This window comes from Girardinichthys multiradiatus, chromosome 18 (assembly GCF_021462225.1).
Source record: "Girardinichthys multiradiatus isolate DD_20200921_A chromosome 18, DD_fGirMul_XY1, whole genome shotgun sequence".
NCBI lineage: Eukaryota > Metazoa > Chordata > Actinopteri > Cyprinodontiformes > Goodeidae > Girardinichthys > Girardinichthys multiradiatus.
The window spans coordinates 43201961-43229090 of NC_061810.1; the positions used below are offsets into that span (position 1 = coordinate 43201961).

Sequence of the window (27130 nt, forward strand, 5' to 3'; positions counted from 1 at the left end):
TCGGCTTTTTGGAGTCAGCGGTTACCTGGCATATCGAGAAATTCGGAGAATGTCAGCAGCTGTTCTGGCCATTGTAAGGCTGCCTGACATGTGAGATGGGATCTTCAGAGCGATCAACACTCAGACTGAGATGTTACGTGAGCTGAATCGCAGACTGGATGTGATCCTTACACAGGATCGCAGGCAGGTTGCGGTTCCTGGACTCAGGGGTGAATTGGGATAAATCTTGGAGAAAGTTGTTCGTTCGGATCTGGCGAAAGACCAGGAATTTGGCTGTTTGGATTCGCCTTTGAGAAGCACCAACGAGACTCTCAAGGCTGACGGAAAATTAAGAGTGAGCCTAACCCAAATAATTGTTGTTTTTTTCTGAATCTGGGTCCCCTGCATGGCCTTGATGGCTGGCTATCTTCAACTTCTCCTGGAAGTTATGTAAACATGATGCGCTGCTCCCTCTGCCCCCTCCCTTCCCTGAGGACATCTGTGGACCTGCTCAGAACTTTGTGGCCGGTTGATGAACATTCCAACGTACCATCAAGGACAATGGCCTCTGTGACAGTGCTTCATGGACTTACTTGCACACACTCACTCGCACACACACGCACGCTCAAGATGAACATATGCACCCCTCACACCACCTTCACCGTTCCCAGCATGATGTTGTTTTGTAAACTTGTTGCTTCTTTGTGGTGAGGTTTTTTGCAATCTCAAACTGTATCCTGCTAAGGATAAAGTGTGAAATATGATTTTTTCCCTCTACTTTCCTAATGTGGCCTCTTTTCTCATCTAGCCAGGGCAGCGCCTGTGAGTGGGCAGCAAAGCCTCGGTGACCCGTCCCCCCCTTGTCTCGTGTCATGATGTCTGTTTGGATGGGTTGTACTGGAATTCTAATTTCCCCTCGGGGATCAATAAAGTATCTTTGAATTGAATTGAATTGAATTAATTTTTTCTCTCTTTTTGCTGTGTGTCTGAGCCACATGAAGGATAGAGTTTTGGCTGCCACTGAAGCCTGACAGTATTTTAAATTAGCTTTCACATGTGCAGCATTAGTTTGAAGTTTTTAAGGCCAAACACCATGCTGTTGATTTGAGCTAGAGACTTTGACAAGTCATTGTTTTTATCTTGGGTTGGCATCGAGTTACACACTGATGTCTGGGTAAATAGCTCAAAACATAAAGTCATCACTCTTCAACAATTTTTGGCTGTGTTCTCAGCTGTATGTTGCTCACTTAATTTTCTTTTATGCCTTTTTACATTTTTCTTTATTTCAGACATTAAATTGAATAGAACTATTGTCAGCTACAAGTTGAAAAACTGAAAAATGAAATCTGTAAAAATCATGATATATGCTGTTTAAAAGAATATTGAAAACATAAATTCTTGCAATAGTTTGAAGCCATGCAAAAAAGCATCAGATGCTGCTGAGAAAGAGTAACCCTAATTGTTTATAAAACGAAAGAACAAATGAACAGCAGCAGACCAGTCTTGTTCAAAAGTACCAATTGTTTCTCATCGCAAACAAAATAGCACACACACATGTAAAAAATCTCTTTTAGATAATCTCGCATGGATGGAAAATAAATTATTTTAGCATTTCATAAGAGTTTCTAGCTTTGAATTTCAAAAGACTGTAACCAGCACCGATTATATTATTTAAAAATTGCTTGGAAGCTGAAAGTAGAGCAGTTGTGTAGTCATGCTATTCCTGGAATAAATATATCAACACTTGTGGTAATGTATGCATGCTCTTGGATAATGCATGATGGCTGAGTAGAAGCAAAAAGATCTAAACAGACCAGTAGGGAATAGGAACATGAATGCCTGAATAACCAAACATTCAGATTGCAAGCATACCACATACAGTACAGACCAAAAGTTTGGACACACCTTCTCATTCAAAGAGTTTTCTTTATGTGCATGACTATGAATATTGTAGCTTCACACTGAAGGCATCAAAACTATGAACTAACACATGTGGAATTATATACTGAACAAAAAAGTGTGAAACAACTGAAAATATGTCTTATATTCTAGGTTCTTCAAAGTAGCCACCTTTTGCTTTGATTACTGCTCCGCACATTCTGGGCATTCTGTTGATGAGCTTCAAGAGGTAATCACCTGAAATGGTTTTCCAACAGTCTTGAAGTAGTTCCCAGAGATGCTTAGCACTTGTTGGCCCTTTTGCCTTCACTCTGCGGTCCAGCTCACCCCAAACCATCTCGATTGGGTTCAGGTCCGGTGACTGTGGAGGCCAGGTCATCTGGCGCAGCACCCCATCCCTCTCCTTCTTGGTCAAATAGCCCTTACACAGCCTGGAGGTGTGTTTGGGGTCATTGTCCTGTTGAAAAATAAATGATGGTTCCAACTAAACGCAAACCGGATGGAATAGCATGCCACTGCAAGATGCTGTGGTAGCCATGCTGGTTCACTATGCCTTCAATTTTGAATAAATTCCCAACAGTGTCAGCAGCAAAGCACCCGCACACCATCACACCTCCTCCATGCTTCACGGTGGGAACCAGGCATGTAGAGTCCATCCGTTCACCTCTTCTGCGCCTCACAAAGACACGGTGGTTGGAACCAAAGATCTCAAACTTGGACTCATCAGACCAAAGCACAGATTTCTACTGGTCTAATGTCTATTCCTTGTGTTCTTTAGACCAAACAAGTCTTTTCTGCTTGCTGCCTGTCCTCAGCAGTGGTTTCCTAGCAGCTATGTTACCATGAAGGCCTGTTTCCACACAGTCTCCTCTTAACAGTTGTTCTAGAGATGTGTCTGCTGCTAGAACTCTGCGTGGCACTGACCTGTTCTCTAATCTGAGCTGCTGTAAACCTGCTATTTCTGAGGCTGATGACTCGGATGAACTTATCGTCCGCAGCAGAGGTGACTCTTGGTCTTCCTTTCCTAGGGCGCTCCTCATGTGAGCCAGTTTCTTTGTAGCGCTTGCTGGTTTTTGCGACAGCACTTGGGGACACTTTCAAAGTTTTCCCAATTGTTCGGACTGACTGACCTTCATTTCTTAAAGTAATGATGGCCACTAGTTTTTCTTTACTTAGCTGCTTTTTTGTTACCATAATACAAATTCTAACAGTCTATTCAGTAGGACTATCAGCTGTGTACTGTATCCACCTCCTGCACAACACAACTGATGGTTCCAACCCCATTTATAAGGCTTGAAATCTCACTTATTAAACCTGACAGGGCACACCTGTGAAGTGAAAACCATTTCAGGTGACTATTTCTTGAAGCTCATCCTGCTCTCGGTGGAGGTGGACGCTTTTTCTCTCAGATCTGGCAGAAGGACCAGGAATTTGGCTGTTTGGATTTGCCTTTGAGAAGCACCAGTGAGACTCTCAAGGCTGATGGAAAATTAAGAGTCAGCCTAACCCAAATAATTATTGTTTTTCTGAATCTGGCTCCCCTGCGCGGCCTTGATGGCTGGCTATCTTCAACTTCTCCTGGAAGTTATGTAAACATGACGCTCTGCTCCCTCTGCCCCCTCCCTTCCCTGAGGACACCTGTGGACCTGCTCAGAACTTGGCCGGTTGATGTACATTCCAACGAACCATCAAGGACAATGGCCTCTGTGACAGTGCTTCATGGACTTACTTGCACACACTCACTTGCACACACACATATGCTCAAGATGAACATTTGCACTCCTCACACCACCTTCACCGTTCCCGGCATGATGTTGTTTTGTCAACTGTTGCTTCTTTGTGCTGAGGTTTTTTGCAATCTCAAACTGTATCCTGCTAAGGATAAAGTGTGAAATATGATTTTTTTTCCCTCTACTTACCTAATGTGGCCTCTTTTCTCATTTAGCAAGGGCAGCGCCTGTGAGTGGGCAGCAAAGCCTCGGTGACCCGTCCCCCCATTGTCTTGTGTCATGATGTATGTTTGGATGGGTTGTACTGGAATTCTAATTTCCCCTCGCGGATCAATAAAGTATCTTTGAATTGAATAGAATTGAGAATGCCAAGAGTGTGCGGAGCAGTAATCAAAGCAAAAGGTGGCTACTTTGAAGAACCTAGAATATAAGACATATTTTCAGTTGTTTCACACTTTCTTGTTCAGTATATAATTCCACATGTGTTAATTCATAGTTTTGATGCCTTCAGTGTGAAGCAACAATATTCATAGTCATGAAAATAAAGACAACTCTTCGAATGAGAAGGTGTGTCCAAACTTTTGGTCTGTACTGTACCTATTTAAAAAAAATTACAATTCTTGCCAGTAAAAAAATTGAAAAAGAAGAGAGTTAAAGTTGTGTACTCAGACTTACTGTAGACCAGCAGGTGCCCTTTGAAAGCAGTTCCTCCTCTTGTATTTTCAGCTTTGCATTCATAGGTTCCTGAGTCTTCCAGCTGAATATTGGGTATCTCAAGTACTGCCTGGGACTTTCGGAGTCTTGCCTTTTTGGGGAAGATGCCATTTATCTTCCTCCATGTGATTGTTGGGACCGGACTGTTGGAGAAAAAGAGCCATTTTGTAGACTATTCAATGCAATGCATTTTAAAAAGAGCTATATATATATATATATATATATATATATATATATATATGGATGTATATTACATTTCCTGATTGATAAAGGGTCTCTGTTGGTCCATTTTATTAGCTATGATATGTCACAGGATGGTCATTTACATGCAGAGGCAGCTGATTGGGTAGCTGACTGAGCTGCTGCTGCAAAGCCAAGTTAATGTCTGGAATAAGAACCTAAATCCCTGAAAAGCATAACAGAACACATAGAAGATGTAAGGACTCAAGCAAAGTGGAGTGCTTGTAGAAGGAAGTTTGAAACATTTCTTCTCTTGATGGGTGAATGTGACAAGCCTAGCAAATAAAATGGATGAGAAAGGAGTGCTGACATGAGCTCAGCAGGAATATCAGGATTGCAGTATAATGTGTTTCATCAAGGCATGACTGCAGAAGTATCTTCCAGTCTTCAGCACTCTCAGATTATATGGGCAGACACAGACTTCAGACAGAGTGGCAGATGCAAATAGCTTTTCACACGCCCTGCAAACCCACCGACTGAAAGGCTTCCATCTGGGAAATTGTGGAGGACAATACAATCCAGTACGCACACACTAAGGAGAAGCATTTATCCAAGGGCTATGCTCTATCACTTTCTGCTCTTGTACACAATTAACACCAGAAATTGAAAGCACACACATTAGACTGTATTCAAGAGTCATTGTGGTTACTTAATCCTGAGGGAGTACAGTGGACCATACAAACAAATTCCAAGAGCAGGGAATTCTAAACATTATTTTAAACTTCTTGAATCCACCTTACAATGATAATTTAATTCTTTGGATATCTGTAAATATTTTTGTAAACCATAAACTGGGGATCTCCATATAATTTTTTTCCTTGATGTAAGCCATTTAAAAATAAATACTTGCCAACGCAGAGTGTCAATCGCATACCTCTATATTTTTACAGCATAGACTTGCACACTAAATACCATACAGTGCTGTGAAAGTATAGTTTATTTGCAAAACGATTTCTTCTGTTTTTGCTTTTTTGTCACAGGTTTCATAGTATGAAACACATTATAACATCAGACAAAAATAACTGGAGTCAATACAAAAGGCAGTTTTCAAATGATGATTTCATTTATTAAAAGAAAAAATCTGTAAAACCAATCTGACACTATGTGAAAAGTAAGCCTAAGTAATACCTCTGTGCAGAAATGTTTTTAATTCAGCATCATTGGAGGGTTTCAAGTTTGGCCTGTTTAAGGTCATGACAAGAGCATCATAATCAGATTTAAGTAAGGACTTTGACTAGGTCACTTCAAACATTTATTTTGGTGGACTCTGGATCATTGTCTTGCTGCATAGGTTAGGTAACGTAAAGTAAGGTAAGTTTATTTATATAGCGCTTTTCAGCAACGAGACACTCAAAGTGCTGTACATGCAATTACAATACAATCACAAAGAAAATAAACACAGATACAGACACAGAAAAACAAATCAAATGATAAAATCAAACAAAAGAGGTAATTTAAAAAAAATAGAGAATAGAATGATGGATAAGAAAATGAAAGGAAAATTGGACTGAAAACGTAACCAATTATGCTTAGATGGCACAGTCAAAGGCCACTCTAAAAAAATAAGTTTTTAATCTTGATTTAAAGCAACTTAGGGTTTCGGTGCTTTTACAGTTTTCTGGCAGTTTATTCCAGATTAGTGGAGCATAAGAACTAAAAGCTGCTTCTCCATGTTTAGTTCTGGTTTTGGGTACGCAGAGTAGATTTGAGCAAGATGACCTGAGAGGTCTGGGTGGTTGATACACTGACAACAAGTCTGTAATGTATTTTGGTGCTAAGCCATTCAGTGATTTATAGACTAACAGAAGTATTTTAAACTATATTCTCTGAGCTACAGGGAGCCAGTGTAGGGACTTTAGAACCGGGGTGATGTGCTCCACTTTCTTAGTTCTAGTGAGGACGTGGGCAGCAGCATTCTGGATCAACTGCAGCTGTCTGATCGACTTTTAGGCGGACCTGTGAAGACACCGTTGCAGTAATGAATTCTACTAAAGATGAACACATGAATCAGTTTTTCAAGGTCCTGCTGAGACATTAGTCCTTTAATACTGGAGATGTTTTTTAGGTGATAGAAGGCCGACCTTGTTAATGTCTTTATGTGCCTCTGAAGATTCAGGTCTGAGTCCATCACTACACCTAGGTTTTGAGCCTGACTGGTGGTTTCTAGCTGTATTAACTGAAGCTGTGTGCTAACTATTAAACACTCTTCCTTTGGTCCAAAGTTTACTTCAGTTTTGTTTTAATTCAGCTGAAGAGAATTTTGGCCGGCACTTGAATGGGTTCATGGTCACCTGGTGACATCGTAACGTATAGCTGTGTGTCGTCTGCATAGTTATGAAAACTTACGTTGTTGTTAATTAAAATCTGAGTTAGGGGGAGCATGTAGATATTGAATAGGAGGGGCCCTAAGATGGACCCTTGGGGAACGCCACATGTGATTTTTGTGCTCTCTGATGTAAAGTTACCTACTGACACAAAAAAGTCCCTGTCCTTCAAGTCAGATTTAAACCAGTTGAGTGCTGTACCAGAAAGGCCGACGCAGTTTTCCAGGCGCCCTAATAAAATGGAGTGATCAACAGTGTCAAATGCTGCACTAAGGTCCAATAATACCAGCACTGTGGTTCTTCCACAGTCTGCATTTATACAGATGTCATTGAACATCTTGACAAGAGCAGTCTCTGTTCTGTGGTGAGCACAGAAGCCTGACTGGAAGACATCGAAGCGGTTGGTCATAGTTAGGAAGTTGTTTAACTGCTGAAACACAGCTTTTTCAATAATCTTACTGATGAAGGGGAGGTTTGATATAGGCCTTTAGTTCTGTAGTAGCAGCTTGTCCAAATTGCTCTTTTTCAATAGAGGTTTGATAATTGCTGTCTTTAGGGCCTGGGGGAAAACACCTGATAAAAGGGACATGTTTATTATTTGTGTTAAATCAGATGTTATTACAGGCAAAGCTTTCTTAAGGAAATCTGTGGGTAAAACATCAAGACAGCAGGAAGAAGAGCTTAGTTGCTGTACAATTTCTTTTAAGTTTTTGAAGTTTATTTGGTGAAATTAGGAAATTTTGTCAAAATCTTTTCTAGTTGGAGACAGCATTGGTACTGGAGTTGATGTGGATGTGCTGACTGCCCCTCTGATATTTTGGGTTTTTTCAGTAAAGAATTTAGCAAATTCATTGCAGGTCCTGGTAGAGTGGAGTTCAGATGCTACAGTTACAGGAGGGTTTGTTAACCTGTCGACCGTGGCAAATAATGCACGAGCATTGTTAATGTTTTTGCTTATGATCTCAGAAAAGAAAGATTCCCTTGCATTTTTCAGTTGTAGGTTATATCTGTATAGTCTTTCTTTATAGATCATATAGTTAACCCGGAGTACAGTTTTTTGCCACCTGCGTTCAGCTTTTCGACACTCCTTTTTTCCACTTCTGACTAGTGGAGCAATTCTCCACGGAGACATTTTCTTCCCAGAAACGACTTTCACTTTAATTGGAGCAATTGAATCAATGATGTCTGAGATTTTAGAATGAAAGTTATCTACCAGCTCATCTACGGTGTTACAGGGCAAAGTGGAGGTAGAAGAGTAAATCTGGTTAAAGGTTTCAGCAGCACCGTCCTTAAAGATGCATTTTTGTATCACGTCTCTTTGGCAAACTGAGTCATTGCAGATGATGCTTTCAAAAATAACAGAAAAGTGTTCAGATAGGGAAACATCAGTTACAGACATCTTGGAAATGTTTAGACCCTTAGTGATGATCAAGTCCAAAATATGTCCCTGTTTGTGCGTTTGCTGTTTAACATGTTGAGTCAGACCAACATTTCTAAGAGTGTCACACAGATCTATTGCACTTCTGTCTTCAGGATTGTCCATGTGAATGTTGAAGTCTCCCACAATAATTAAACAGTCATAATAAACACATATCACAGATAAAGCTCATTAAAATAACTAATAAAGTTTGTTTTGGACTTAGGAGGCCTGTAAAATTCAAGAACATGGTGAGGACCGGGCTCTTTACCCGGAGAGCCAAATATTCAAAAGAGTCAAATTTGTCCAGGAATACTTTTTTACACTCTAATAAATCTTTAAACAAAGTGGCCACCCCTCCACCTTTTCTTTGCTGTCTGCTCTCACAAAAATTGTAGTTCGGAGGCGTCGACTCTATCAGAATTGGAGCTTCATTAAATTCATGTAACCATGTTTCTCTTAAAAACATACCATCAAGATTGTGGTAAATAATGAAGTCACTGATTAAAAATGATTTTCCTGACAGAGATCTAATGTTCAATAAAGCCAGTTTATATGACTTAGTTGCTGATATTAACTGTGTCTGGTTGAACTTGACAGTTTATGGCTTTTTTTGATTGTTTATTACTGTCTCTTATCCTTTTGGCTTTGCTCTTTCTGTCACATTTAAGCACAGAGATTTTACAACTATCTCCTATCAGGGGCCCAAGTTTTTCCTGGAAATGCTCATTTCTGATAGAGTTACCACTGGGGCCCAGACTGTATCACAGAGAAGTGATTTGAAAGTCTTGATTAGGAGGAGATAGATTAGGAGGAGGTGGGGCTCTGTGGCATTTGGAAGATGGTTCGGTAGCAGGGCCTCATCCACGGGGGTGTGTAATGGAGAAGATGCCTAAAACATGCCAGGGGGTTCTGCCGGTACGTTTATTCTCAGTGTTCTGATTGCTGGTTATGTTGTTGAGCTGGCTGTCACTGTTTGGGATCACAGGCAGAGTTGAATCATCGTTGTACCGCATATTCACCTCCACATTCACTTCTAGTCGATGGATTTTCATCTCCAAAACAGCCAATTTCTGTAAAAGTTTGTCGAAGTCCTCTGTGGTGAATGGAGGCATTTTGTGCTGATTAGCTGGCGTCAACTTGTCCTGCTTTCGAGTTCGATTATAAAAACATCAAAATCCTTTAAAAAAATAAAATAAAATAAATAAATATTTATAATAATAATCCTTGGGAGTCGCTGGTAAGAAGTTGTTTTAGTCCAATATTTCCGTAATTTCGGCTAAGAGATAAAAAGTTAGGAGTAAAAGAATGCAAGCAAGCAGGGAGCTAAGGAGAAAAGCATCTGTGGGTATGATGTTCTTTTTCTGAAATGTTGTTAGTTTTACATCAGATCAAATTGAACACACACCTTCCAAAAAGAATCCCTTTTTATCTTGCCAGTGCACAGAATATTTTCTAAACTCTTGAGGATCAACCAGATGTGTTTTAGCCATTGTGTGCTCTTATGTCAACAGTGTTTTAGATATTGTCCCAACTCTTTAGAAATGCCTTGTAACCCTTTCTAGACTGACAGATGTCAGTAACTTTATCATCTGTTCTTAAATTTCTTTAGATATGTTGCTATGTTGCTTTTTGAAATCCTTTAGCCTACTTCATATTGTCAGGCAGGATTTATTGGAATGATTGCTAGTCTGGTTGGTGAAGTTGAGCCAAAAAATGTGGTCCACACGGGGAGGGAAAGGGTCATTTACTTTTTTACACAGGGTTAGTTTGATTTGAATAACATTTTTGTATAACAAACAAAATAGAAATTTGTGTGAAATGATCTGAACATTTAAGTCTGACAAAAAAGTAAAATAGGAACAAGTCTGTTAGGCAAATATTTTCAATTTTGTTTTCAAGCACTGCACAACCTAAAGCTGAAATCTTTTAAAATCCTTATTGAAAGGGCACAGCCTATAAAAATGTGATAAATTAGTTCGAAACAATCCGCATCCATCTTTTTTTGTTGTCAAGAATCTTCATGTAGATTCACATGACAGATGACTTCCACATGTGGAGGGAGAAAGCCCTATAATTTGTTCAGTATCAGTCATCTTATGTATGACAAGTGGATTTGACAGGTCCCTGAAAGATGGAAACATGACACCACATGGAAAACCTTCACTGAATCCATCAATCATTTAGCCTGGATGGAAACGTCACATCCTGGAGCTTTTTTACCCCTTTACAAGGACGATGAATTGCCCTTGGCTGCCATATGCTCAAATTAGATTTCAGACAAGGTTTTATGTAGAAACAAGAGTAAGTTTTCATTTTGGACTTAAGTTTAGTAAAACTGGAGTACTGTATGTGTGACCAAATAACAGCTGCCTAGTGTAATAAAGATTTAAACACTATAGAGGAATATGGGATAGAGTAGTTGTGACTCAGGAGACCTCTGACTAAACTCTCAACAAGCAAGAGAACAGAGGAAATCTATAGAGACCTTAAGGGGTTGAAAAATAACGGGGAATCTTTGTGAGTCCGTGGCAGGATTTCTCTTTGGAGGCTGAGTAATGAGTGTAGGGACTGTACAGGCTCACAGCCCCTGGGAGCAGCATAGAGAGAAAATGGGTGCACTCATTTTTAAGGCAAGAAAGCCTTTATGTCAGTATCTACTGAATCAGTTGGCAGAAAATCCAAATCTCTGGTCATTCTGCTCTTTCAAACTGTACAAACTAAACATATGTGGCACTGTGAATGTGTAACACACTGGAGAGCATGCAAGGTGTTGGAGTTTTCAATTTAGGTCTGTGCCCATAGGCGGGCTCTGTAGATCACATCTTAATTAGCATTTCACACAATTGCTTTGCCCTCATCTGGACTTCTTTCACAATAAAGGTTCAAAATTGACTCTAATACCAAAATATAATTGAGAATAGGATTCCGTCACATCATTAGGATCTAGATAATACCCTACAATTTAGATAATTTACTAAGCTCTAAATTTTCAGGTCCCATTAGAGAAGTTTAACCTATTCTGAAAGGAGTACAGTGATGAAACACAAACATTTTACCTGTATGAAATTAGCCCAAACAACTACATTTTAAATACATTAACCACAGCACCACATGTATAAAATGGGCTGCGTTAAGAGCCACTTACTGCTGATAATGTGGTCCTGTATTGCTCAAAGAGAACAGCAACTGGAGGAATTTAAGAGGTTGATTCCCACTGGGGTCACTAAAACTAAAAGTATAACAACTACTCCATGGCTATTTGGATAAAAGCACCCAGTACATCACACGTATCACACTTTAAGAGGATATGAGTGGGTTGAATATGTAACTCCTCACATATACAAGGCTTTTTGAACCACAATGAACTTCACACTTCAGTATGTGTTAAAACAAAGGCAACTAACAATATTTCACTTTTAAGAGTTACTTTTAGAAGACAGATTTTTTCTGTGAATTTGGGTAGTTTGACTTTTTATGAATCAAGTTTATGGGTATGAAAATGAGAGATTCAATTTACTAACATTATGATTTATCAAGCTGAATATGTCATGATCCATTAGTGTTAGATGTCTGGGTTTAGTACCTTTGCTATCTCTGTTTCTTCAGTGTTTATGTTCCTGTACTGCTGCCACTTTAGTTCATTCATTGTAAATTAGGTTGCTGATTCATTCTTTTATTCACTGTGAACAACACCAATGAATACTTATGTTCAGACTCTTAAATTAAAAGAAACTCAGTTTTGCTATTCTGTTTTACTTCAATCCTTCACCTGTTCTCTTTGCCCTTGAAAGTGGCCTCCCAAAGCGCAGCCACTGGTAAATATCAAATAGGCAATATCATTAAGGAGCTTTGGCAGTAATAAACAAAGAGCCTTTCATGCCCTTGCAGGATTGTGATGCCATCATACATATTGATCAACAGTGGTACAAAACCTATTTTAACTTCATTGTCAGCACTATATAAAGACTGGCATGTCTTAATTTGGTGCATTGATGAATCATTCATCTCTGCGTACAAGGGGGACTCAGTGAGATCATTGTCGGACTGAAAGCCATCACACACAAATTACTTCAATGAGGGAACCACAGGGCAGGAACAGAAGCTGTTTGGCTGTTCAGCGGGAAGTCAGATGCTTAATAAGAAACACTAAGCGATGGAAGATTATAATTCAGTTTGTTCATTTACAAAATGACTAACCAAAATATTGACATTTAATAAAAATTTACTCAAGGTTTTTATTCAAATAAAATTTAAAAATAAGTGCTCCTTGATCATCTGTAAATTATAGGCTGTTTATGCTTAAAATATACTAACTATACCATTGTAAACTTAATTCAGCTGAATTGATGCAAGGTTGTCAGATGTACAATAAAAATACATTTCTGATTTGCTAAGCCTCATTCACGCCCCTTTTCATATACAATCAATTTAATTGTAGTTATAGTGGAGCACCATGGTGTGGCATGCATTTGTATGCTGTTCCCTTTACTATGATACCCTTAAATAAGTTCCAGTTAACCATTTGTCATTCTAAGCCATCTGATTAACAACAGAGTTTATTTGTACACAGCTGTTCTGTGAGACCCTCAGGGGTTTGTTAACGAGCATTAGTGAACAAACATCATGAACACCAAGGTACAGAGGAATAAAGTTGTGGAAATGTTGAAAGGAGGGTTAGGTTATGAAACAATATCTGAAGCTTGAACATTTCACAGAGCACATTTAATTCAAAAATGGAAAGTATGACACAACTTCAAATCCACTAAGAAGAGGGTACCCTTCTTAACTGATGAGTCAACTTTCAGATTTGGGTGGTCTCAACTCTGACAAGCTTAAGAATGGTCAGGACAATTTATAACTATAATTTAGACATTGGAAAACACATAAATGTATGTTCTGTGTAAAAAAAAGAAAGACAAAAAAACTCATAACAAAAGGAGTTAAAGACATAAAATAAGTGCATTTACAGTGTATTAATCATGCCTGCAATATTCTGGAATTTATGGAAGAGTGTAAAGAAAGTATTTTTAAAAGAAAGAAGATAAAAGTTTGCCAGAAGCATGCAGGATACCCAGCAAAGATGTGGAAGAAGGAGCTCTAGGCAGATGAAACTAAAAATAACGGAAGAAGGAGCTCTAGCCAGATGAAACCAAAAATAACGGAAGAAGGAGCTCTAGCCAGATGAAACCAAAAATAACCTTTTTGGCCCACATGCAAAACGTAACATGTGGCAGAAAGCCCTGAATACATTATGCTGTTATAAGCTGCAATAGACTTTAGAGTGGGGTGGGATTACAACTTTTTGCAGAACAAAAACACTAAACATACTTTAAAATAGTTTACATCAATATATATTCATGTGTTTAAAATGGCTCAGTCAAAGTCCAGAACTAATATTAGCCAGAGTGAGTAATTTATATTCAAAGCTCTTTGAGCTCTGTATCCAATCTGGCTATTTGGAGAAGACAAATGGGCAAAAACTTCTGTCTAAAAATGTGCAAAGCTAATAAAGAGATAATCCGAAAGACTTGCAGCTCTAATTGCAGTAAGTGGTATTTACAAAATATTAACTCAGCAGGATTGAATACAAATGCAAGCCACACTTTTCAAATTTTTCTTTATGTGTATGTCTTTCCTTGCTAATCTACACAACTGCGTTTCCATCATTTCTCTTCCCCTATAACTGATCCATTTATCTCTCTCTTTTAATTCTTGATGCCCTTATCAGCATTTTTATTTTTATTGTCTTCCTGCGTGATTAGTTTTATCTTTTTAGTTAGTGTGTCTCTAATCATCTGTCCTTCTGTTTTTGTTTGGATGATTGTGATAAAACTTTAAACCGTTTCCCTTCCATTTCTTTACCATTCGTTGAAGTTTGCGGTTTTAATGAGAACAAAAGTGAAAATGTTACAAATATAACAGTTTTTGAAGACAATAGTGATACATAGTAATGCTTTGATATAAAAGGCAAAAAAATAGTAAATCACAAAGCAACCCCCCTTAGTGTTAGTGGATTTATTCTCTAAGGTTAAAGAGCCTTCTTTCTTCTGGCCGATGACTAATCAATTTCATTTTTTTCCAAAACCCATATAACCCTGGCTTTCTTCACAACAGACCCCAAAAGCAACCAGGAAACATGGATACATTATGGCTCTAAATTATAAGAACACAGGGATCCCTGGGGCTGTATTTCCTATTCAGGACTCCCACCACCCTCCTACTGCACTAACATGCCATCTAACAGCAGAGCCACAATGGTGCACTTCTCGACACTCACTTAACATATTGCCTGCAGTCAAGATATGCCTGGTTCCCATTCAGATAATGGAATAATGAAATTTAAGAAGAGAAAAGAGAAGAGAAAAACACAAGCCAGCACTATCTAAAGGATCTTCCGGCCTTAGAGATGAGAGGCTGCAGTTCACTCATCCTGGTGATTAATAAACAATTATCTATCTTTGTGCACTTTGTCTGTTTACTTACTTCCCCAGAGCAAAGCACTCCAGCCTGACAGTCACTCCTTTGACAGCCAGTACAGATGTAGGAAAGTGGACTTCAATTTTGGGTTCGTATTCACCCATGACACCTGGAAAAGGTTAAAAAAGAAGAATTAAAGACAGAACCCAGCAGATAAAACTAAAGGCCTTTCTTATCTTTTATTACTTAAATATTTATTTTATTCCTCGCTACTTGCTATACGCAAAAGGAACACTTTTACTGCGCAATGAAAGTGGGTTCCTGCTTCTAATTCAATCATAGCATATTTAAAAGTAGTTTTGCAACAACTGCAGAATAAAAGGCAACAGGAAATGACTTTGCTGAAAACGTCCTATTACTGAATATCTACAAATCAACACGGTACATTTAATCCTACACAGGTGTGGAAAGCATATTATGCAAACCTTAAGGCCTGGCCAGCATAGTGTACAACACCCCATATTGACTTCCTTGACTTAGTGTTTCACTTGTTACTAATTTAGATCAACTTTAGAACATTAAAATGCAACTTTTTATCTTCCAGATTTTCAACAAACATTAGTATAATTACATGCTTATAATATGTTCCGATCTTTTATTTTGTACCAGTTCACAACAAAAGTCAACTTAATGATCTTTATAATCCAAATTTTTGTTTCTCTGATAATTAAATTATTACACATGACCAAGAAAAGGCTACAGAAATATCTGCCTATTGTTGGGACCCACAGCCAGTCAACATTAAACTCCGGTACGGACCTTTCTGAAACTTTCAAAATAAAGTGCATTAACCTTCTTCCGGCACAGTCAGGAAACGGGATAAGTGCGGACTTCCTGTGACGCCACTACCCAAATAAAAGCACAGCTGTTGCTACATCCGTTCTCTTCCACACGGCCTTCCAGAGGGACCGGATAGGGGAGAAAAGTGTGCTGATGTCTCTTTGCTGGCAAACAGACATAAACTCTTCAACTGGATCCAAGGATGTCATACGATCATCGATCATATGCAAAGATAAGTACGAATGAAATACTGTCTGTGTATCCGGTATTTTCATTCATGAACGGGGGTAATTAAGGTACAAGCACTGCTTGACTGTCTCTCCGAGCCCTGTAGGAGCAAACGGTGTTCAAGAGAAATCCCTGCAAAGATGCAGTCTCCCAGTCTGGAAGAAGACAGCAGAGACCGCAGCGGACAGGACGGGCCGCCCAGCTACAGCTCCGGAGCTAACCCTTTTGTTCAGAACGAACGCACCTTCAACCCCCCGCGAAGCTACCAAGCTAACCGCTTGTTGACTGTGGATACCTTCTTCAAACTTCGCCCTTGGACAATGTTTCCTCACCACGGTTCATGAGGTTAAGTGTTTTGGGCAGATTAACAGTTAGGATGAAATGATCTAAAAGTTTTTCATTTTATGAAGTTTTGTTTGTGTGAAACTCGGCTACCTTAGTGCTAGCAGGCTATCTGCAGAACACATGCCCTGTTTTGTGTACTTTGTATGTGTTTAAAGTTAAGACAAACTTTACTTGAAGGGTGATTTTAAACAGAAGATTGATCATAACGCGCCGTCCGCGCTTATGCATTTTAACCCTTTAATTAACCCTGGTATTTTAAAGGTATGTGTTGATTCTTGTGCTAAGCTATTAGCTTCTTTGTTAGCTCAAATGCTAACCGGTAAGAACACGTGCTTGCTACTAAAGAGTACAGGTCCTTCTCAAAATATTAGCATATTGTGATAAAGTTCATTGTTTTCCATAATGTCATGATGAAAATTTAACATTCATATATTTTAGATTTCAGGTCTTTTATTGTCTTAATACGGATGATTTTGGCATACAGCTCATGAAAACCCAAAATTCCTATCTCAAAAAATTAGCATATCATTAAAAGGGTCTTTAAACGAGCTATGAACCTAATCATCTGAATCAACGAGTTAACTCTAAACACCTGCAAAAGATTCCTGAGGCCTTTAAAACTCCCAGCCTGGTTCATCACTCAAAACCCCAATCATGGGTAAGACTGCCGACCTGACTGCTGTCCAGAAGGCCACTATTGACACCCTCAAGCAAGAGGGTAAGACACAGAAAGAAATTTCTGAACGAATAGGCTGTTCCCAGAGTGCTTTATCAAGGCACCTCAGTGGGAAGTCTGTGGGAAGGAGAAAGTGTGGCAGAAAACGCTGCACAACGAGAGGAGGTGACCGGACCCTGAGGAAGATTGTGGAGAAGGGCCGATTCCAGACCTTGGGGGACCTGCGGAAGCAGTGGACTGAGTCTGGAGTAGAAACATCCAGAGCCACCGTGCACAGGCGTGTGCAGGAAATGAGCTACAGGTGCCGCATTCCACAGGTCAAGCCACTTTTGAACCAGAAACAGCGGCAGAAGCGCCTGACCTGGGCTACAGAGAAGCAGCACTGGACTGTTGCTCAGTGGTCCAAAGTACTTTTTTCGGATGAAAGCAAATTCTGCATGTCATTCGGAAATCAAGGTGCCAGAGTCTGGAGGAAGACTGGGGAGAAGGAAATGCCAAATGCCAGAGGTCCAGTGTCAAATACCCACAGTCAGTGATGGTCTGGGATGCCGTGTCAGCTGCTGGTGTTGGTCCACTGTGTTTTATCAAGGGCAGGGTCAATGCAGCTAGCTATCAGGAGATTTTGGAGCACTTCATGCTTCCATTTGCTGAAAAGCTTTATGGAGATGAAGATTTCACTTTTCAGCCCTACCTGGCACCTGCTCACAGTGCCAAAACCACTGGTAAATGGTTTACTGACCATGGTATCACTGTGCTCAATTGGCCTGCCAACTCTCCTGACCTGAACCCCATAGAAAATCTGTGGGATATTGTGAAGAGAACGTTGAGAGACTCAAGACCCAACACTCTGGATGAGCTAAAGGCCGCTATCAAAGCATCCTGGGCCTCCATAAGACCTCAGCAGTGCCACAGGCTGATTGCCTCCATGCCACGCCGCATTGAAGCAGTCATTTCTGCAAAAGGATTCCCGACCAAGTATTGAGTGCATAACTGTACATGATTATTTGAAGGTTGACGTTTTTTGTATTAAAAACACTTTTCTTTTATTGGTCGGATGAAATATGCTAATTTTGTGAGATAGAAATGTTGGGTTTTCATGAGCTGTATGCCAAAATCATCCGTATTAAGACAATAAAAGACCTGAAATATTTCAGTTAGTGTGCAATGAATCTAAAATATATGAATGTTAAATTTTCATCATGACATTATGGAAAATAATTAACTTTATCACAATATGCTAATATTTTGAGAAGGACCTGTATTTAACAGAAAGGTTGTTAGTTTCAAGCTAGTGAATAATAGTCCCTGAACATCAGTTACTAGATTTGATAACTAAAAAAACACCATTAAGCACCATTTCTCCAGAAAGATTTGGCTCGTTTCCAAAATACTCCCTTAATAATATTTCTTCAAATATTATTTCAATAAATAAAGGCAGCTAATGAGACACCGTTGAGAAATTGTCATCCAGAAGGTTGGTTTTATTCAGCAGATCATTATTTAAAACATTATTTTATTAAAATAATATTTTATCTGATCTTGCATTGTGAATGGTTGTCTAAACGTTTGCTGATTATTGTCTAAGTTGGTTCCAAGACTAACTTCACTTCATTTCCAGATTCTTCAAGATAATCCTTGGTTCTCAAACATAAACATTGCATGGTAATGTTGCATCACTCTTTTGGTCATGATTTCAATCATCTTTAATCAACTTGTTTATATTGTACATAGCCCATTAGTCTTCGTTATTCTTTAATTCTGCTTGGTAGTTTAGTTGGATTGTTTTAGCATAGTAAAGAGTTTGTTGATTGAAATATGTTTGACTTTGAGTTGACTTATTTTTGTTAATAAATTCTTGTATTTTAAGAAATTGTGTGAATTCATTCCATATATGTGCAGAGTTTATGCTGTTCAATAATGTCAGAGCTCGTCTCGCACCTTTCTATTTTGTCCTAATACCATCGCCTTACTGGGCTGGTATTCACAGGACAACCCTTAACAGACCAAAATATTATTTGATAAAATATTAAAATATTAATATTAAATATTAAATAATATTCTCAGATTAATAATCACATGTAGACCATGTACTGTATAGGATACACAATACTTGTTTGGGCCTCTTTCTGCAAGTATTACTGAATCAATGCAGTGTCGTATGGAGGCGACTAGCCTGTGGTTTTGGTATAGTGTAAAGGAAGGGCATTTTAATTGTAGCCTTCAGTTCATCTGCAGTGTTGGTTCAGGTGTCTCATCTTCTCCTTGACAATGCTGCAGTTTCTCCGGGGGTTTAGGTCAGGCTAGTTTGTTGGCCAATCAAGCACAGTATTTACATGGTCAGTAAACCCAGTCTTAGCACTGTTGGGAGTGTGGGCAGCTACTAAATCTAGCTGGAAAATCAAATCAGCATGTCACATTTCACCTCAAGTGCTCTAAAGATATCTGGTAGACAATTGCACTGATTTTGCACGTGATAAAACATAGTCAGACAATGCCAGCAGATTATATGGCTCCTGACATTTTTACTGAAAGTGGAAACTTCACTCAGGACCTCAGGTAACTTGGATTCAGTTCCCCTCTCCTCTTCCTGCAGACTCTTGAAATTTGAGTGCCAAATCAAATCCAAAATTCAGTCTTATCTGAAAAGAGGTCTTTGGACCACTGAGCAAGAGTCCTGTCATTTTGCTCCTTAGCCCAGATAAGACATTACTAATGTTGTCTATGGTTGAGTGGCCTAGGACGAGGAGTGTGACAGCTGTGGCCCATGGTTGCATTCCCTTTTTGTGTTGTCTCTTGAAGCACTGACCACAGCTGTGGTTAACATCTTGAATCTTCCTTAACTCTTACAATGGGCTTTATGTCACAGTCCTCTAAAGGCTGCAGTCATCTCTGTTGCTTATGCATTTTTTTTCTAACACAGTTTTTCCATACATTCAATTTTCCATTAACATGTTTTAATACAGCTCTCCGTGAATGGCCAGTTTCTTTAGGAATGACCTTTTGATATTTATCCTCCTTGTGAAGGGTGTCAGTGGCCGCCTGCTGGACACCTATCAAGTCAGCTGTCATCCTTATGGTTGTGTCGGCCGTAATATAAGACAAATGCTTTAATTTGACTTAATATTAAACTTTTCTGAGAAGATAAATATTCAGTGACAGTCACAAAATTAACATTTTAAAAATGTCAGTGTGGATAATATATCACAAAAATATTTATTGTACAGTATGCAATTGCATCGAGCTGTGACCTTGCTCAAATCCCTCTGCCTAAACAAGCATGTGGTGACGATTTTAATTATTTACAAATTTTGTAAGAACAGGCGCCAGGCAGCATATTACAGAATGTACTAAAAATAGAATGGCATAAAAGCACTAAGTCTGTGAGGAAAATAAAAAACAAACAGAAAACGACAAAGAAGGATGATGTACCAGCAAATATTCTCCAGTGACAACAGAAAACAAGACTCCATTGTCCTCCAGAATTAGTAATGCACACAACAATTCGCAAACACATTGTGAAGGACAACAGTGATAGTGTGTTATCAGTCCAGCTAAGTGTCGTGCTGCCTAACACCTTCACTCTAAGTCATAGCCAGAGGACACACTTGTTTGTTCATCTGTATGTTAAGCCGACCATTTATTTCCATTTGGCAGGATGATGTGTCAGATGGCATTGAGCAAATTCAGAGTAACAGAGGCAAACACTGTCATCTGAGATCTAACTACTATTATTGTTTTTACTAAATACAAGTTTACAATATGAATATTACATGAGCATTTAACTTTTCTTTACCCAAAATGTGCAAAACTCACAAACCAGTTCAAAATTAAACCACTGATGACTCTACTTCCTCCAGGAATATGTTTCAAAATATATCACAACACTCCAGGGACTGCTGCTTCACATGCATTAAGGAGTACATGATCAGTAAGACAAATGACTGATGTGACATTTGAGAAACCATAATTACACTTTTTATGCGCATGTGACATTTTTTATGTGATAAAATGAATTCAGCAGAGGAACAGAGTTATTGAACTGTGGCTCGATGTGTATGGAAAAAAATAGTTTTATGATATTTGTTCCAAAGAACTTTTCAATTTCAATCTCATTCCAACATTTATGGCTCCAAAGCAGCCCTTCACATATAATGAATTTGCAATATTTCACCAGCTCTGGCTATAGTATATTCAATATCATATTCAGTCTCAGTGGTTGGCCTTGATAGAACTGTAAAAAACAAAGTCTATAGTGGGTGCGCTAAAACTTTCCTGGTCCTCCTCTTGCAGCATGGACATAAATTTTAGGGTTTCAGTTTCATTTATTAATCATAGGAAAATTATTATTTTTTATGTGTTGCTTTGTTCTTTCTCAAACCAGTTTAAAAGTAATGAGACTGAACACCCAAGATAACAACGAAAAGTTTGCTTTGTGGTTAGATGGCCCATCTAAAACAGAAGTTTGAAATCCAGATAAGAATAAAAATGCTTTCGCACTATACTTATTTAGTTAATTTGTTTTAATGACAAAATCATGGACGGCTGGATTGGTCTTCTTAGCTAACAGCTATATCCTGCAAAAAACATTCGGAGAGTGTTCACATTTGTCCCTGCATCAGCCGTGTAGCTGTGGTTTATACAAGAGCTTGATAATATCACTTCACTTTAATTTACGTTTACTATTTTCTTTAATGTTGTAGTTTCATTTTGAGTAAAGGAGAAATAAATAAAGCTGCTGCCTGAACCTTTTGACCACAGCAGACAATTGAGTTTTAACTGTCATGCTGTTATTTACCATTGTAGTAAATGTTTATGCACATTAGTGTTTTACCAACAACTTCCTTAAATATGTTAATAATAGTAAAGAACAATGAGCAGTTTCAAATGTACCAACAAATAAATGGTGAACTTCAATTGTAAATAGGTGGTTTTTTTGTGGCTGAGTATATCGTTGAATTAGAAATATAGTTATAAATGATCAAATATCCGATACAATTTATTTACATAGGTATTCCTTTAGGAAAAAAATTATATTAAAAACTATTAGTTCAGATCATCATTTGGTAGTAGTCATGTCTTATGAAATAACACAGATTATGATCTCTGATCCAAACAAAATAAGTATGACCGACCTTCTGCTGGTAGATATAATTTATTCCAGTAATATAATCATGTTGGATTACAGCCCACTCTGAGTAGATTGTTAAAAATGACTTTACCTTGAAAAGGTACAGAACAGCAAAAAGTACTAAGAAACAAAATTGCAAAGGGTAAAACAGCCAGGACCCTCATTAAATAACCAGAATCAAAATCACCTTTAATGGCTAAGTTTGTGTGCACAAACAAGGATTTTAACTTGAGCACATCACATTTCAACATAAATCCGAACAACAACCACAATGTGTAAAAACATAAAGACACCTAAAGAGAGAGAGAGAGAGAGAGAGAGAGAGAGAGAGAGAGAGAGAGAGAGAGAGAGAGAGAGAGAGAGAGAGAGAGAGAGAGAGAGAGAGAGAGAGAGAGAGAGAGAGAGAGAGAGAGAGAGAGAGAGAGAGATAGATAGAGAGATAGATAGATAGATAGATAGATAGATAGATAGATAGATAGATAGATAGATAGATAGATAGATAGATAGATAGATAGATAGATAGATAGATAGATAGATAGATAGATAGATAGATAGATAGATAGATAGATAGATAGATAGATAGATAGATAGATCTCTATATAAGTATATATATATATATATATAATGACAGTGAAATGCCAGTTGTTACAGAGTAGTATGCATTGCATGTTTGTTTCCAGCAGAGTAGCAGACTGCTCAGACTGTGAGGTGTTCACTGTGTTCAACAGAGAGATAGCCTGGTCTCTGTCGCGGTTGGTTTTTCCCATTAGCGCTCTGTATTGCTGACCTGAAAGTAAAAGTCTAAACAACCTATGACCAGGATGTGCGGGGTCAACAGAGATGTTAACTGCCTTATTTTCTGGCCCTGGACCTGCACAAGTCCTGGGTGGAAGGAAGCTCAGCCCTGATGATCTTCTCTGCAGACCTAATTGTTTATTGCAATTTAGACCTGTCCTGTTTTGTAGATGAGCCAAACACACAAACAAACAAATAAAATATGTTGTGGACACATCCAATGTAACAGTATCAGCTTGTTGTGAGTAGCTTCTAATGTACTTTGTTCCTCGCTGTCAGTGAAGTTTCCAAATGGGTGGAAAATGTACCTGTCAAAGTTATTAATAAATCCAGACAGCATTCTAGCTTATGTTCAGAAATTAAGAAGCTGCATTGCTGAAAGCTCATATGTTTTGGTTGGTGTACATGTTGCTGCCATATACAGTGCTGGTTAGAATGTTGCTTTAATTTTAGACTTTAAACTATGCATGTAAATTGTTTATTTGTCAAGATTGGAATGCATGTACAGCATAAGACTTCAACCAGTTTTAACCAAGAAGAACAGAGTGCCCAAATTTAACTTTTTTGTGGATGTAAACATTAGACAAATGAACCATAGCAGGTTACAAAGGAACTACAAGCTTTATGTAGCCACACGGTTTATGGCACAATCCCAGTTGTATATTTGACCACTCTTCTTACCAGAAAATAGTTTAACTTATCTTTTAAGCAAACTACATGTATTTTCAATGGACTTGAGGTCAGGGCATTTCCAGAAAGTTAATGGTTGTCTGCTTTACCAATGTGATACTAGTTTTGGTACAAATTTGGCATCATTTGTCTGTTGGACCACTCATTCTATTCAGGTTCTAAAAAATATTCTCCTGTTTGAGATAAACTACCACTTTGTTATTTTTATTCACCTTTTTGGGATACATCAGGACCACTAGCAGCAACACAGCCCCACAGCATTATATTGCCAACACCATGCTTGACATTTGGTAAAATGTTATTAGTTTTTAAAGCCTCACCTTTAGTAATAATCTTCTTGTCATAGTGGCCAAATAGGTCAATATTTGTCTCATCTGGCCATTAGAGCTAGCATTAGGCTGGTCCATCTGGGCAGCAGCAAATTTTGGTCATGCTTGGGGTTGCCATGCCCTCAGTTCATGCTGAAGTTTAACTAACTTCACTGTGATCATTGAACACTAGGGTTCTAGCCTTTTGCAGTTTATTGTGGACTTGGGGCTAAAATATTCTTCGGTTGTTCTTGAACATCATAACAAATGTTCCAAAGCTGGTCCCATTGAATTCAAATGAATATGCATCTCTAAGTTATCAACCTTTCTAAATAAGTTTTCAGGAAAGAAACTTTAAAATACCATTAAGGATACATATAAAAACAAGATTTTTCCATTGATGTGCTAGCTATGAATAGCTGCATATTTGAGATGACACTGTCATATAGATGACACTGTCCTGAAAACATTACATTTGTCTGATATTACAACCAGCACACAGAGAGAGAATGTCTTATAGCAACAACAAAAGTGTAAAACTAATAACCTTAATATTTATCTAGAAGCAAAAGACAACATAAATTCAGGGCCCATTCTAGCACTTAGGAAGTGATAATTATTCAGGATCAATTTCCATAATCCTTAAGCACTCATCATAACTGAAAATATCTGGAAGGGGTTTATGCCTGCACTTACTGGAATTATGGATTCATACCAAGCTTTTCAAATAAGAGCAAGTCACATCGTGTTGCTGTTGTCCATTGTTTCAATAAAAATTCAGCATGCAAAAAATGGTTTTAAAATAAACGCCTCTTCAAAGCAGATGAACATATCTGCAAGAACAGACGTAATGCACCATTTCAAAGACTGATAATACAAAAGCAAGCAATATATTAGAATAAACAAAACATATGCCAACACTTTTGCATGGTGAATCATATAAGAACATCTGTAAAGATGTGTTCATTTAAACAAAAGGATATTATCAGAACAATGAACGATAGATGTTCAAAGGATGACAGAAAACAAAAAATCTATAAGCGGTCAGTGATTTCTAATTTTTTACAAATGATGTTTTAGCAGTTTTTAGAATTGCAATAAAATATGATATCAAACATGTAAGTCCAGTAATAAAATATAACAAAAGTTCATCATTTAACCTTTTTTTCTCACAGGAGATTACAACAGGACTATTAATGGCCTCCAGCAGGAGATAACGGGGCCCAGATGCTTGCGCTGATGAAAAGTCAGGGCTGGAGCTGACAATGGTGAATCACACGCAGATCCAGCTTAAACTGTCTGTTGTGTGATGATCGCTCACTTTTACTGAGGCACAGATTGCACAGTCTAATTGGTCAGAGTCCAATGACTGAAGAGGGGTAGCATACAGCCTGACAACCTCCAGGGTGATCGCTATGATGTGTGCCAGTGCAATTTGTAGAATTTTATGTCCAAATTCACAAATTAGAGGACTGTGGAGCAAAACAAGACATGGACAGCAAAACTGTCTTAGACATTCCTTTGGCACAGTGGAGGTAAATGTGCAGATATTTGATTGTGTTATAAGGACAATAAATTTCCTTGTTTAAAAATTTAAAAACAGTTTGTTCTTAGATATATTTGGAAAAGCTAGAAAAAGTTTGATTTAGGAATGCAAGATACTGAAAGATAGCTAAAAACTATTTCTTCTACAAGGCAAAAACAGCAACAACAAAATACTATAAATATCAAACAGATCTATTTAGGAATATTAAGCACTAGAAAGATTGGAGATCTGGGAGGTAGTAGTAGAGAAAAAAATAACACATTTAAATTTTTGTCCTGTGCAATATTTTAAAATCTACAGGGGGGGGCATTCAACACAGTAAACACAAAGGAATGTGATATGAATGCTCCTAAGTGATCTTGATGGGTGTTTCATTCAGTGCCTGACTCACAACAGGACTGTATTTTATTTTTTACAAAACTGATCTTTTTATCCACATTTCACCCAATATAATGATGAATTGTGATTGTTTGTTCCTGCCCGTAATGTATCCTCTTGTTATACAGTGCCTTGAAAAACCACTGAACTTTTCACATTCTGTCATGATGACCTCACAAATGCTGATAAATATCTAAAAAGGCAAAAAAAAAAAAAGATTTTTTTGGCACTAGTGGCCTTTATTGTACAATAATCAGACAGGAAAGAGAGTGGAGAGAGAAAGGGAAGATATGCAACAAATGGCCTGAGACCGGGAATAGAACCCAGGACCACCACCTCATGGACTATAGCCTCTGCTCATGGTGCACACACACCAACTGAGCCACCAGCAGCCCGAAAAGCAAACATTTTTATTCACTCTAACCTTCATAATTAAAATCCATTGCAAGCAGCTGCTTTCAAAAGTTATCTATTTAGTGAATAGTGTCTATCTGGCCTTATTCAATCTCAATATAAATACAGCTGTTCTGTAAAGGATTTGCTAGAGAACATACTATAAGAAACAGTATCACGAAGAGCAACAAACACACCAGACAGATCAGGGATAAAGTTCTGGAAAGGCTTAAAGCAGGGTTAGGTCATGAAACAATGTCTCAATCCAAAGACTGCAAGATACAAAGACATGGTTCTACACCTTAACTGACAGGCAGGAATGAACAGCATACATAAGAGAAGCACTCAACAGGCCCATGGAAAAATCTGGAGGAGCTGAAAAGATCCACATTTCAGGTGGAAAAACCTGTCAACATGACAACTCCTGCACAAAGTTTGCTACATCCATGTAGGGACAGTACCACTCTTAACCAAAGTAAAAATGTGGTAGAAGGTACTCTGGTCAGATGTGTCCAAAATATAACTTTTTCACCGACATCGAAAACACTATATGCAAAAGAAAACAAATAATGCAAGTTACCCTGAAGAACGACTTGAGGGGTGCAGGTTATTCCAGTAGGATAACAACCCTAAACATACACCCAAACCTACAATGAAATGGTGTGGATCAAAGCATATTCATGTGTTAGAATGTGAAAAAGGTTCAAGGAGTACGAGTTACATTGCAAGGTTCTTTCTTTTATTGATAATGGGATGGTAGCGAGTACTCCTACTTTTTTTTATCTTCCTCACTCATTCTGCTGTGCAGTAATATAGGCATCATGACACGTTCAAAGAATTCAGTTGTGTTTTCAACTGCATTTTGTGGTATGATATAAGAACCTAAAGCATAAAAAAGGGGTTGTCTATAACTTAATTCAGTTTTCACATGCACATATTACAGCATCAGAGATACTACAGTTAACACTGTAGCCATAATTTCATAATTTATGCAATAATGTGCTGCTAGAACCGGTGCTCATTCTTAGCTCACAAGGTAGCTTCACAAGGTCCGATTAGCATAAATTGTTCCTTTGAATA

General features: G+C 38.2%; 1 protein-coding gene across 4 annotated transcripts in view; it reads right to left on the reverse strand.

Annotated features, from left to right (window-relative positions):
• Window positions 1–27130, reverse strand: part of cntn5 (contactin 5) — a 223615-nt gene that overhangs the window by 53113 nt on the left and 143372 nt on the right. For all 4 annotated transcript variants that reach the window (XM_047392397.1, XM_047392396.1, XM_047392398.1 and 1 more), the window contains 2 exons: window positions 14790–14892; window positions 4284–4465 (listed from right to left, as the gene is read on the reverse strand). In XM_047392397.1, coding sequence (XP_047248353.1) covers window positions 4284–4465; window positions 14790–14892 — 285 coding nt within the window. The remainder of the gene's footprint in view (window positions 1–4283; window positions 4466–14789; window positions 14893–27130) is intronic.